The sequence below is a fragment of the Prinia subflava genome, chromosome 1 (genome assembly GCF_021018805.1).
Source record: "Prinia subflava isolate CZ2003 ecotype Zambia chromosome 1, Cam_Psub_1.2, whole genome shotgun sequence".
In the NCBI taxonomy this organism is placed as follows: domain Eukaryota; kingdom Metazoa; phylum Chordata; class Aves; order Passeriformes; family Cisticolidae; genus Prinia; species Prinia subflava.
This window is the reverse complement of record NC_086247.1, coordinates 107742806-107756895: the sequence shown is the minus strand read 5'-3', so window position 1 is coordinate 107756895 and position 14090 is coordinate 107742806. Positions and strand designations below refer to the sequence as shown.

Genomic DNA, 14090 nt, shown 5'->3' with positions numbered 1-14090 from the left:
GTTGAGTTATACTGCTCACAGTTAATCTACTCTGAATTTGGATCCGTGATATGTAGAAGACATTCATTCCAGCATGTACTTTGTGATTCACTGTAAAATAGGAAGCTTACTTTGGAACACAACATTGCCAAAACAAGAAAATACTTTATTTGTTGAGTCAAATCATTCTTGTTTAATGCAGGTATGCCACTTCAGGAGGCATGACTGTCAGTGGTTGGGAATAGGTGTTAAAGGAGTGATAATAATTCATTTACAAACCTGTGGTACGGTTATGCTAAGGAGAGCGTTGTTATGTCTGGTACATTTGCTAATATGAAGGAAAGATCTTTATTGTGGATGCAGTTTATGATATATTTTTGTCAGTTGAAGGATTTACCATAGTAGAATGAAAAAGGAATAGTTATGGAGGTATATACAATTACAACTCACCATGGTAGGCTGCTTTAAGAAATTCTTGGCAAGTGCAGCAGTCTGGTCCTTCTGAACAGTGAAATAATTACTTTGATCAACAAGATAGGGATGAAATCCTGGCCCCATTGAAGTCACTGGGAGTTTTGCCATTGACTTAATTTAGTCAGGATTTCTCCTGTTTACTTGACAATTCTTTGTTACTGTTCTACTAACATTCATGCAGTGCTTGGTAACATGACTTAGCAGAATGCATGAGAGCGAACCTTGAAGGAGGCTTCTTTTAAAAGTACCTTCAGAGTCTGAATTCACATCAGGGTGGTCTTTTTTCAGTGTTTGGACTAAAGGTAGGTACAGAAGGTGCTTTTTATCTTATTGCAGATTTGATGTTAGTAGAAAGGAAAACACAACTATGGAATTCTATACTGGGAGAAAAAAAACTAGAGGACTGCAGAAACCTCATTTTTCTTTGTAACTTTGATGCTACGATAGCAGTGCTATACTCTTGTCTTTGTGACAAGTACAGAGAAAAAACTATAAAGAAAATATGAAAATTGCATTGATTTATTTCTGTTAATTCCTACTGAGCACCAAATCGGAAACACTCAGCATACAGTATTAATAGCTGTTCCAAACCCTTTGCAAAGACTGACTTGAGCAAATCCCATAGATTTGTTGAAGTTTTCAAAGGAGAAGAAAGTAAGGATCAATTGGGAATGAGAAGAAATAGAAAGAATCTGAAACTACATATTACTTTCAGTTATAATTATACCTTGCATTTGTTGTAAATCCAATACAAAGGATCTAATGATATGTTATCAGTTATACCATAGACTGTAACAGAGAGGGTTTTTTTATATAATCGGTACTTAACAAGTTCAGCCATTTAGCTGGTACACAAAAAGCCCCACAAGTGTTAGAGAGTTCACAGGCTAAAATGGACAGTTTGCTTTAAGTAGCATTTTGTGTTAGAGAAAGTGCAGATGCGGCTGCAAGATGTAATATATTTCCATAACCAGTGATAGATAACAAGAATTGTTTAACAATCCATATCCTATGTGTGCACTTAAGCCATGGGCAGATCAATAAAAATGCATTAAGCTTGGTGCCAGCTGAAGATATTATACCTGCAGGCTGTTTGGCTACATAACGGAAACTGGAGCTGGATTTCAGTAACTCTATTTAGGTAAATCGTTATCTAGACAATGTCTTTTCCAATTTCTCTTTTAGTTCTGGGTCATTTGGAAAGGGGAAAATCTGTATTTAGCCAATGGAGTTTCATTTTTGGCATTTCTAACAAATATTATTTTCTATATATGAACAAAGTATAGCTAGTGTTTTAATGTAAATGATGTAGTGCTTCATAACAATAATATAATCACTTTATCTTTTATATGAAGTTAATCCTGAGTTCATCAGTTAAAATTAATTAGGATAATCCTTCTCAAGGCTTAGAAAACCTCTACTTTGTTGTCATATATTCAGAATGTTGAGGGATGTGTTGCATTCTAGATACTGGTCTGACTTCATAAATTTTCAGTGAGGAAGAAAGTACATTGTCCTATAGGGAACTGTTTTTTGTTGAATATGAAATCATGATCAAAACTTGAAGTTTCAGGAAACAACAGAGCTAAAAAGCATTTTAAACATGTTCAGAGGGGACACTGAATCTTCAATGTGAAGTCTTACACTCTCAAGACAGGCTACCATTGCTCTGCTTCACTTGGTGTTGTAGACATGACCAAATTAAAGCGAAGGGCTAGAGAACACTTGTTTACCAATGAAATGTATCCTTGGTCTTTGTTTATTCTGCTTTTGAGGTCATTAAGCTTATTTTAGGGAGGGGAGCCAAGACAACCTAGCCTGTTTCAGTAATCTTGAGAGATTACTTGAAGAGAATCATAATGCTGCAGTAAGCTTGGCTATACAACAAATTCTTTCTATGAACACAGACTTTTCATGGAAGGAAATTAAGGAGCATGATGCTCACATAGTGGGATTTTTTTTGATGGTAGTTTGTGGGGTTTTTGATGGGTGTTATTTATTTATAGAAATTGTCTGCCATCAAGTTACTGTTTTAATGAAGGAGTTCAGATCTTACCAAGGTCTGGAGGAATTTTGATGCTGTTTGAGTAAAAGTTGATATCAAGTCCAAAAAACCCATCAGTCAAAACAATGTAATTGTTTTTTTCATATTGAATACTTCTTTTGTCTAATGACATGAAGAGGACAATATTTGATAATAGTGTTTGTAGTAAATTTGACTCTAAAATATTTAGAATAACTTCAGATATTCCACAACTGCGGGCACTAAGAGATTGCTCATGCTGTTAATGAACTGTCAAAAGAAGTTGATATCATATATCATGGGTGTGTAATCAACAGTGATGATCTTTGGATGCCATATTTTTACATGGTCATTGGTTTGCCACTCAGATACAGGTATTTTGATTCATTACTTTCTTTCAAGTAATGTACAAGTAGAGAAAGTATAGTTGGTAAGTCAGTGCAGTGGTAAAATAGTTTAAAGAAAGAAGAGAAGAACTATAAAAAGAACCGGTAAAGGAAAAGTTATGTTGTTGATTTACAGGATAAGCAGCAGGCATGGTGTTACTTTAATCAGTAAAGTCCACCAAACAACTTAAGCATATCAATGATTGCAAAATCCTAGCTTTGTTTGAGAATGGCTTTAAACAATAAAAAACAATTTCAAATAGTATTTGACTTTCCAGACCGAGTAGTGTTTATAGCCTAGAAAAAAGGATACTAGTATGTTCTTTTGGTCTAGTTCTCTAAGAGAAAGTACTGAGGATTGCTTGGCTGGGTTTGGTAGCAGGGGATTGCAGGGGTGGCTTTTCTGAGAGGCTGCCAGAAGCTTTGCCTATGTCTGACAGAGCCAATGCCAGCCAGCTCCAGGGCAGACCCATCGCTGGCCGAGACCTAGCCCATCAGGGAAGGTGGCAGCACCTCTGAGGTTCTACATTTAAGAATAGGGAAAACAGTCTGTTAAACTGCAGCTGGAGAGTGGAGCGAGAATGTGTGGGAAAACCAGCTCTGCAGATGCCAAGGTCGGTGGAGAAAGAGGTGGTTGTTGGTACTCCAGGTACAGGAACAAAGATTTCCCTGCAGCCTGTGGTGAACACCATGATGAGGCAGGCTGTCCCCCTGCAACCCATGAAAGCAGATGGTGGAGCAGATTATCCACCTGCAGGCCATGGATGTGCCCAAATGAGATTGGGACCTCAGAGAGAGTCTGGCCTGGACCAGGCTCCTGGCAGGACCTCTAAACTTGTTTCCTTTCTTTTTCTCTTGATTGGTGTGATGGGGCAAGGCAAGCTGTAAGATCTCTCCAGTTTTGTGTTATCCAATATTTTAGTTGTATTTGGAACAGTATATTTCACAATTTAGTCTTTCTCTTGCTTTATATACTTTCCTTGAAGATGAGGTAGACATTTCTAAATTATGTTTTATTTAAAATAAGCAATACAAAATGTATGTTTAATGTATGAAATAGACTTTCTTTAGTGTGTGCTGGTGTTGTACAAAGAAAACTGTGATTTGGAGGGGAGGAGAAGTAGAGACTCCCCTTTGCATGCAATGTTCACTTTGTACTTTAGCAGATTTCAGGGTATCCAATCACATTTAGAAATATTGTGTGTTTTAAAAATGAGTAGGCCCTTGTCCTGGTCAAGCTACAAGATGATCCTTAAAAACTAGAAAATTAAATAAGCATAAGGCATAAAAGTAGCAGACGGAGAGCATCACTTGCTCTGTCACTTTATTTATTATCTTAGACAGTAGCAGCAATGTCAGCTTTTAAATAAAATTAAACAGAACAGTTAATCCTCTGCTTTCTCATATAAAAAAGCCACTTTGTTTCAGACATAGCATTTTATTGTAAAAGCAGACCTTGCTTTTGACGAAAAAACCCCAACCAACCATCAAAAAAAACCCCACCCCCCCAAAAAAACCCCAAAACCAAACACCAACAAAACAAACCCCAGAACCTCCCCCCGAATTTGAACAGACTTCTTCCTAACTATTCATTATCTTCTAGTGGATGGAATTCAGTTTATCACATCAGTCAAACTAAATCTCTTCCCCGTTTCTGGAAATTTCCGTGCCAGGATTCTTCCCAGTTATTTGAGATTTTTTTAAGGAAAATTTTTATGATTTTCAGATACCTTGTGTTTGATCAAAAGATACTTCGCATTTTTGTAAAGTTGATTCTATTTAAGGTTTATCACGTGAAACGCATGAATCTCTTGGCTACTTCCTAAAACTCTTGCAGGAGATATGACACAAAATGTTTATATATGCAAAATTGTCTAACCCTCAGTTGTATCGTTTTCATAACATTTGAATGGTAGTGACTTTTGTAAAATTGCATGATTTACACAGGTAGAGGTGTGGTACTAGTGAAATAATAAAATTCTATGCAGTATGTAGAGTAAAATTTTCTGAATAGGAAGTTCTATAAACAAAGGAAAAAGTTCTTTCCATAGATTAAGATGTAATTTTAAACTTTTATGTCCAGTTTTGTGCTCATTTTCTCCAAATAAACTAAATTAATTAAAGGATACTTGGTGATACTTAGTGGAGCCAAAGTTGCCTTTTCTTGATTCCTCTTAAAGTCAATCCCAGAGATTTCAATGCTGTAGAAGGTTGAGCTAATGTAAGATAATGCTTGGATTTATTTGGTCAGTGGAGTATATAGTGAATGAAGTATTAAATGCTAGTGAAAATAAAGTAAATATAAGTAATTTATGTTTCTTTTTGCAGTGTTGGAGCAAAGATGGGTTAGTATAATTGGATTGATTCTTAGCTCCCAGTGCAATGAATGAAAGTCGTAGTTGATAATTATGTTAAAACAACATTTTTAATGACTAAAACACAATGTTATTTACATGTTCTACATACTATGGACAAATCTAATATTTAGGTACAACTGAGAAAGTAGAAATTTCCAATACATTTAAACAATTCTATCTTTGATATAATTTACAGAGAACCATGAATTTTCAGCAGAGGTTGCTTTTCAGTTGTGGAAGGGAACTTCAGTGTTATAAAAGAAGAGAATTCTCTTTTTCCTTATGAATGCATTGATTTCCTAAACTCCTAGTGCCCAAAGAATCTATATGCAGTTTGTCTTGTAAATCCAGCAGATGTTGGTTTATTTCAAAAACATTAAAAGAGGATGTTTTTATCCATGTTTATTTCATCACTAGATAGGTAAATGAATAAATAAAAAGAGAATAGTAATTTATTTAAGTTCTAAGAATTGGATAACTATTCATAATTAGATAACAGATAATTGGATAATTTCAGAATGCTAATAGATAAATCTGTATCAGTTTTGACCACGGTTCCCTATATTTTCTTTTGGAGGGGATAGAGGGAAGAAAAAGTACTCCTTGTTCAGAAACTCTCTCTCTGTGTTAGAGTAAGGTAATTTAGTCTCATTCATAAACAGAATTGTTTACCTCCATGGTTTCTGTTCAGGGATGATTCAAAGCCCTTGCTGTCTTGATAGTCAGAAACCTAATTTCTAGTAAATATTAATTCCTGAGCAATGCATTCTTGTTCAAAGAGTGTCTTCCATTTTGCCAGACAGTAAGGGGTTCTGGCCTAATCGCATTATTGATAAAGATCAGTCCCTTTTCAGTGGTCTTAGCAAGACTGGTCATCTGTTCAAGTGTCAGTAAAGTGTGTGATTCCTATATGATCTTAGTTATCTTCATCTGAAGCTTTCCAGGTTTATTTAACCTGTCATGAACATGGTAACAGGAACTAACTCATCTGGAACTCAGTGCTCCAGATGTCTTACCAGTGTCTTGTTCAATAGTGTTACTCCTTTTGTGTTCCTTACAGGAAACATTTTCAGGTGGATTTCAAAACTTTACTAGTCATCACACTGGGACCTTTTCCTTCTGTCAGCTTGTGATTATTTCTGTGGGTTTTGTATCTTCTTTCATTTCCATTACATGGAAATTTCTCACTTCTCACTCTCATAATATTAAAGCAACAGGGATCGCTATTGAAATAAGATATTTGTATTCTGTTGCTAAAATTTGACATTTAATGTACTAAACTACTTTACAACAGTTTTCCAAAGTGACCCATTCTGTATACTTTTCTTTCAGTAGCCCATCATAATAGTGTCAGGAAGTATTACTCTACCAATTTAATTTTGTTTTTCTGGGCAACAGTACCTACATTTTAATCCCAGTTACTAGTCCAGTGTCTTCTGTTATCCACAGCATATCTGATATTACATCTGATGTCAGTATGTTTTGTTCCCGTATTCTCTAGCCCAGAATCTTGCGTTAGCATACATCCCAAATGCTTTTTTTTTGATTTCACTCTGTTTCTCATCTGGATTATGCATAGGTCCCTCATCAATGGTTTCTGTCTTAGTGCTGTTCTGTCAAGGCTGTCTTAAACATCCAAAATCCCCAGCATAACATGGCCTCATGCAGCGAATTGTGTTGTCTTTTATTTCTTGTTCAAAGCTAAGATCAAAATCCCATTTTCACTCACCTGCATTTTGTACCTTCCTCCTGTTAAGTGTTTTGCTTAGGCCAGTATACTGTAAACTCCCTGCGGATAAATAGTTATTTGTTCCCCTGAATCAAAGACTGCTCACTTTGACAGCCTTGGCACTATGGTTGTGTGATGGAACACTTTGGTAACCCATGGGTTACAGCACTGCAAACCAGGCTACAAACATTTACACTCACTTCAACTTCTGGGTTCAGGGAATGAGGACTTGCTCTTCCTTCACTACTAAGTCCAAAATTTGTGTGTGTATGCACATACATACAAGTATATAGCGTCTGTATATGTGTCCTCATAATTGAGTCTTCAACTGGAAAAAAATTTCATATATGTGCTCCAGGAAATACAAGTGTTTTAAATGGGAATAGCAGTAAAATATTACTCTAAATTTTTTACAATGATGGATACCAGGAGGGTTTGTTATCAAGACTATAAAAGTCAGTTTTAGTCTGTTTACTTTCACTGCATGCTGAAGAAAGGTTGAAGACTACATAAAGACAATATTGTGGAAGTTTTTTTGACAAACATGCTCCAGGGATCTCAGCTGCTCCAAACACTGTCTTTGAGGTGCTCTCCATTGTAATGTCAGATAGAAACCAGAAGTGACATTGCAAATTCATTGAAATATGCTTTTTGGAAAAATAATCAGGGAAGTGTTTATCAAAAGGAGCATTACCTATTAAAGTTTTGATGTAAATTTGTATAAAGGTCTAGAGGTGTAGTAGCCTCCTTACAACTATGTATTACCAAAACAATGCAATGCAGCTCTACAGATTAAAAAAGTCTTACTAAAAATGTTTTGTATAAAGTTCTTTATGTATCTCATGTGTGCATATATCCAAATACATATATATGTATATTTATGCCCACAAAATGAGTTTATCTGTGTAAACCAAAACAAAAGTATTGCATATTCTTCTTGCTCAGCAAAAGAGTAGCACGAAATTAGTTTGTTACTGAATGGAGAATGTTGTCCTGGGAATAGATTGATGACAGTATATTCTGCAACTTCTGCTACTGCTGTATTTAAGCATTTTGAAAGAAAACCATGCTAAGTTATGATAAACAAAAGTTATACTTAGTGATACACTGAATATGGGGAAGAGGATGTGACACCCAGTCAATAAAAGCTACCTGGTGTTTTGTGAGGCAGTGTACTCTGAAAAAATAGTGATTTTTATGGTTATGTTGTTTGTCAAGATTTGCTATTTGCCTTGAAAAATTCGTTTGAAAGCATATTTTTCTTTTCTGCTATGCAAAAGCAGATGGAAATCCTCCAAGCACTACAAAATTCAGTAAGCTGCCTCTCCCAACGCATATCAGAACCCAGAGCATGTTTTTCAGCCAGTTTGTGCTCATCAGGTGAATAGGTGGTTGGAAGGAACAGTGCACTTTGGTGGCCGAAGCGCAGCTGTCATTGTTCCTCCTCTGTTCACAGTGTGTAACAAGTGTCTTTGGTAGATACTGGGTGTCATTTATTCAGTTCTCTGTTCCTGCATTCCCAGTCCTGAGTTAGTAAGGGCACTACTGAATGCTGATCTTGTGTTCTTGGCCGAATGTCCAATAATGTGTCTTTATTGAAAACAGCTGTTGGATCTGCTCTTAGCAATGAGTTTCCCAATGCCATTGGTATGACTTGCATACCACATGCACTGAACCTCATCCTGGAAGAATGGCCAAGACTATTTGACAGTTTAAACACCACAGTTGCTCCCATAAAGAACTTCTGCTGCCAAAGTACCCTGAACTTTGTAAGTCAAGGTTTTATGAACTCAGGCGTGTTCAAAATATTTGAATGGGCTACAAGCTCAAACAGAAGCCACACAATTGGTGTGAATTATCTTTGCATAGCTCTCCATGCAAATAGTGACAACTCATTATAGGAAAAAAAAGCTATGGAATTTAAGAACTGGAAGTTTTTTAAGAAGCATTGCAGTAAAACATGAGTAAATCAGAACAACAGTCTAGGATGTCTGTTTGCTTCCATTGAAAATATGTTTTGGTCGTTTTCTATGACTTTGGATTAGATATTCTGTTGGTATAATTTTCCCCCCTAATTTATTATTTTACTGGAATGTAATACAGAAATATTTTCCGTCACTTTATTGAATTTGGTTGTTCAAAGCAGACGGAAAACAATGGTATTGTGTGACTTCAGGATTGTAGCCACTGTTACACTTAAGTGATATGTTCTGAAATCTATAACTGATTATTTAGTGACTCTACATTCTGCAAGTGAATATCTGAACTAAACCTGGACTGTTTGCTGTTGTGAATTGTAACAGTGTTTGTCACCAGACACCCATTTAAGAGGAACAAACAAACAATCACGGCTTTTTCTCTGCCTTCCCTCCTCGCTTCCCCCCTGCCTTCCTTTCTGTCTTAGTCCCTTCACCCCCTTTTTCTCTCTCCCTGTTTCTCTCCCTTACTTTTTCCCCTCCTCATAATTCTTCTCCCTTTTTCTTCTCCCTTTTTCTTCTCAAACTCTGCAATGGAAATGTGCTTGCATTCCTGGAATGTGTCTATTCAAATGATAACCTCTAATCCAGGGCTAGTATGTGAATAAATGTTCCATGGATCTCATAATACACTCAAATATGTATTGTTTTCCTCTATAGAGTGTGTTGTTTTAGCTCCCAATTAAAAAGCAGCAATAGCATTACTTATCTTTGCAACCTGCATGCAGTGTTTATTTCAACAGGCAGCCTACTTTCTGTTAGGCAGATCCAAATAAAATTTACAGGACTTGAATAAATGTAGCTCACAGAATCAGTACAAGTAATTGATAAACTCTTTTAGAGAGATTAACATCTAAAGAATTAGACTGCATTTTTGATGTACACTTTCCTAAAATTGTCAACAGGATGGAAAACCCAAGTGAACATGGGTTTGGGTATAGGTTTTTGGAATCTCTATGAAATAATTTTACTATTTATATTATCTCCATGTTATAATGGTATACATATGGATGCAAAACCTGCTATTTACAGAGCTTCCTGCTCACATTTTGACTATCTTGCTGCCAAAGACTGCTCAGGAAGCTGATTTTTCTTCTTTCTGTGAACTCTTGTAAAAGTTAATTTCAGAGGAAAATGGAAACATTATGCATAGTTTAGGTTATGATTGAGTGGAAGAGAAAAAGGAAACTCAAATACTCTACCTCAAAGTGCCTTTTCATTTTTTCTAATGTATACCACTTTTGTTTTCCTGTTTTTCAACTTTTAAAGCCATATTAAAATGCATAAAAACATGTTGATAGGAACCTGTAGGAAAACTGTCAGTACTTAATTTTTGTTCAATATGTGTTATATGTTTATGTTTCCTTTGGGTGTGAGTATCTTTTTCCAGCTTAAGAACCAAAAGTGTTACAAAAACAGATGTAGTGAAAATAAGCAAGAGAAGTCTCATTTCCTTTGGTGAACAAAGTTCACAATTAGCTTGAGTGTAATTTTATGCATGCTGTACCCTATCAAGCAGTTTTGTTGACAAAAGCTTGCTTTCTTGGATTTATCACAACTGATAAAAGATCTGTGATGCCAGACAAGAATTTAGCTACACAGAAAAGGGGGAAAGAGTGGGTCAGATGTAATAACGTATTCTAGATGTTACTCTTGCCAACAATTAATGGAGAAATTCATTTTATGAAGCTCTGTTTACAGACTGACATCTGGAGGACTTCTCAGCTTGGATAATTTCCAATGTGTAGATTTATGTACTACTATTCCTCCCTTTTTCCTCCTTTTTTTTAAACATTTCACTTTTCAGACCTGTACCATTCAGTTAATTGTGAATGAATGTGAATTATTTTGTTGTTGTGATTTATTTTAAGATTCAATGTGCATAGAAACTGAAAATACTTCCTAAAACAGACATTCAATGAATACCTATTGAAATGTATTTAGAGATATTAAAAAAATCAGAGTTCTTTTAACTTAAAAATTCTGATCATAGAATTCAGAATATAGAAAAGGTGTTGTGGTGTTTTTGTTCTTTTTTTGTTGTTTGGTTATTTTTTTAACCTACATAGCTGTTCTTCAGAGTTGTAAAATGTCTTTTAATCACAAAATCCTGGTCTACCATGGTTGAAAGATTATATTCAGTAGTGTGTATTTGTGCCTTATCTAGTCTAGTGAAAGTTTGAAATTTGCTTTGAATGTTTCCCTTTCTTTTAGAGTGACAATAGTCTTAGTGTGGTCTCCACACCTTCCTTCCTGTAGGAAATCATAGCATGCTGCCAAAGATATCCATTGTTATCTTGGGCATGTGTTATCTGTGCTGACTGAAGCAAGAAAAAGGAATTTCCTGTCAGTTTCGTTGGAAGAAATGGGTACCACTTGTGTTGAGGCAGGCCATGTGTAGATGAGGGTCTAGTCATGCTGTCTAGTTCTATGCATGTGAACAAGTTAAGGGACATGTTTAGCAAATCTGAGTAGCTCCTTCATTTAGAAGGTAGCACTGATATTAGAAGAGCAAGATAGAAATGATCCTGTAATCCTTGATCCTGTAAGCCTCACTGTCTCAAACAAAGGTTAAAGTATAACTATTATATTGCTTTTATGTCTGGTCACTTATTTAAATAATTATTGTCACAAAAAATCTCAGTGAAATCCTGCCCCACTGAGAACAGATCTTTTAGCACATGGAATGCCTTTATGAAACAATAGTATTTAGAAAATAATTCATAGGGAACAGTCATTGGCATTCTTGCAGAAGTAACTTGTAATTACTACTCTTAATATTGATGTTGGTAGTACTGCTCTGTGTGTTCTGTCTAAATTTTCTTTTAATGTAAAATAGTATGTCACTGACAACATTTCAGTTGTCAGTATTCTCAGTAAAATAAATTTATGGAAGAAGTTAATTTTGCTTTTAGTCGTAATAACTTCTGATGGTATCATAACAAGTAAATCTCAATGAATCTCTCACGTTTACATCAAAATCACATCCTGCTTCCTTTTAACAAGTAGTGTGTTGTAGCTAAGGGCAAATAGACCTTTTCCAACTCTTATTCACTTACTGTCAGCATTGAAGACTAATGAAATGTTTTTCCACCAAAGGCCATCAGTCCTCAAGGCTATGTAAATTACTCAGTTTTGGGTATTCAAATCAATGTTAGAAAAGTACTCTATTTCCATGTAGAAATTCCATAGATACTAATTTACTTGGTGAGTTTTTGCTCATGCTGTTACAAAAAGTTATAATATTAAAGTGTATTATGCCATTCTTAATGGTTCTTTGGGGCAAGAAACCTTTTATTTGTATCCTGTATTTACAAACTAGTGTTTAAGTGTCAATTTTAGCTGAACAGTAGAATGAAAAAAATTTAAATTGACTTTTAAAGCACTGATTTCCATTTCCTCAAATCTTGTAATTTACATTTTAGTCACAATTTTCAAATGGTAACAGAAGTATTGGTTTACAGATATTTATTTTCATTAAGGCTGTTGGTACATTTATATTTAATTCAATGTCAGACATGACCCCACTGTTTCAGTATTTTAACATGAAGAGGTTTTTCTAATTTCCAATTTTCTCTTCCATTTTCATAGCAGATATCTTAAATATTTGAAGCTGTCTTGGGTCACAGGTCTGCACACTGACACATTTGCTCCTAACCTTCCTTTCTTACTGACAAAATTTGCTTGCTGTTAATCAAATATTAATCCTGTGATGCACCTTATACTTTCTCTCAGGGTATATTTGGATAAAGCAGCTTGTGTCTTTACTCCTGCTTAGGAGCAAAAGATGCTGTATTAGTTCTCCATCTGGTAGGACTGAGAGTTTTCTAAGGGTTCACTGGAGCTGCTGTGCTTCACCCTTGCATTTCTGCAAGACACGGTGCGCTGGTTTTTCTGAAACTATCAGGGAAAATTCAACCTTATTTTTAATTGTTTTACTCATTTAGTTTAGTAAAGGGAGGATAGCCTATGTTGCTGCAAGTTTGATGCACTTTTTATGGGGCCTGGAGTCGAACATGTCTTTTTAAAATAGAACAACTCTTACATGAAGGTAAAAAGTCTGTGTGCACTGCTGGGAGTTAGTGTGCTGCTTATAAACATGTACTTTCAGAGCACAATAGATGAGTACATGGATTTGCTTGCTTGCTAGTGCTGTTCCTGGGAAGGCTGTGAGAAAAAGATGCAGCTCAGCTGTGTGCTGTATTGTTGGCAATGCACTTACTGTGAGGCCATCTTTTTGCTGTGGGATAGTGACACATCCTCCAGTGTCCTGACCACAGCTGTTCCGAAATAAATGTGCATCAACCTATTTCACTGCAAGCCACTACAGCTGGTGCTACTATTACTAGATTATACCTCTCTTCATGTTTTAAACGTAAGCATTTAAACATATTGGAAGAAAAAGCTGTAAGTAATTGCGTTGTTTAATGAATGGCTCGTAAGGCAGTGTTGAAACATACAAAGATGTTATACCAAACATCCTATAAGCACTTGATAAGGCATGTTATTGGACACTGAAAATGGGCCTGTGTTTCCATATCTTTAATGAAAATACTGTATTTAATAGCCCATCCAAAAAAATCAGCATGTCATTCTTTGTGGTAGGCTAACAATCTTCCAAAGGTTTGTTGATTTGTAAAGTTATTTCATTCACACTAATTACTTTATTACAGAAATAGCTTCCAGTAATCTGATCTTTAACACAAATCACCTTATTTTCTATGTTTTATATGGAACCAGTTTTGCATATTTTGTGGTCTAAATTAATTCAAACTTTTTTTCAAGATGACATAAGTAGTACAGAGAAGTTGTTAAAGTGTAATCAGCCTTCTTAACAATGGTAATAATTTTCTTTAGCAAATGTTTCCTAAGGACTATTTTAGTTTTATATGTTCCTGTCAGCAAACTTAGCGCCTCTTTTCCTCAATTATGCACCAGTGAATTTGTTTTGTTGCATAAACACCACATTAAGTGTCTTCCATTTTCAACTAGGTGGCTGTGCTACAATCCCAGAATCTGATTTAGAGGAGAGGACCATTATACCAGGCTCCACAGCAATATTTGCCAGTCACGGGCAGACCACAAAGCAGAAATCCAAGCCTGGTAAGAAAAGGAAAATTATGTTGTTTCACTTAGAGGTGTACAGCTCATCTTTTCAGAATGCTT

At 35.6% G+C, this 14090-nt stretch overlaps 1 protein-coding gene across 7 annotated transcripts in view; it reads left to right on the top strand.

Annotated features, from left to right (window-relative positions):
• Positions 1-14090, top strand: part of BBS9 (Bardet-Biedl syndrome 9) — a 282244-nt gene that overhangs the window by 154310 nt on the left and 113844 nt on the right. For 6 of the 7 annotated variants that reach the window (XM_063406699.1, XM_063406725.1, XM_063406691.1 and 3 more), the window contains one exon: positions 13917-14027. The exons of the other annotated variant lie outside the window; for it this stretch is intronic. In XM_063406699.1, coding sequence (XP_063262769.1) covers positions 13917-14027 — 111 coding nt within the window. The remainder of the gene's footprint in view (positions 1-13916; positions 14028-14090) is intronic. 7 annotated transcript variants of the gene reach the window in all.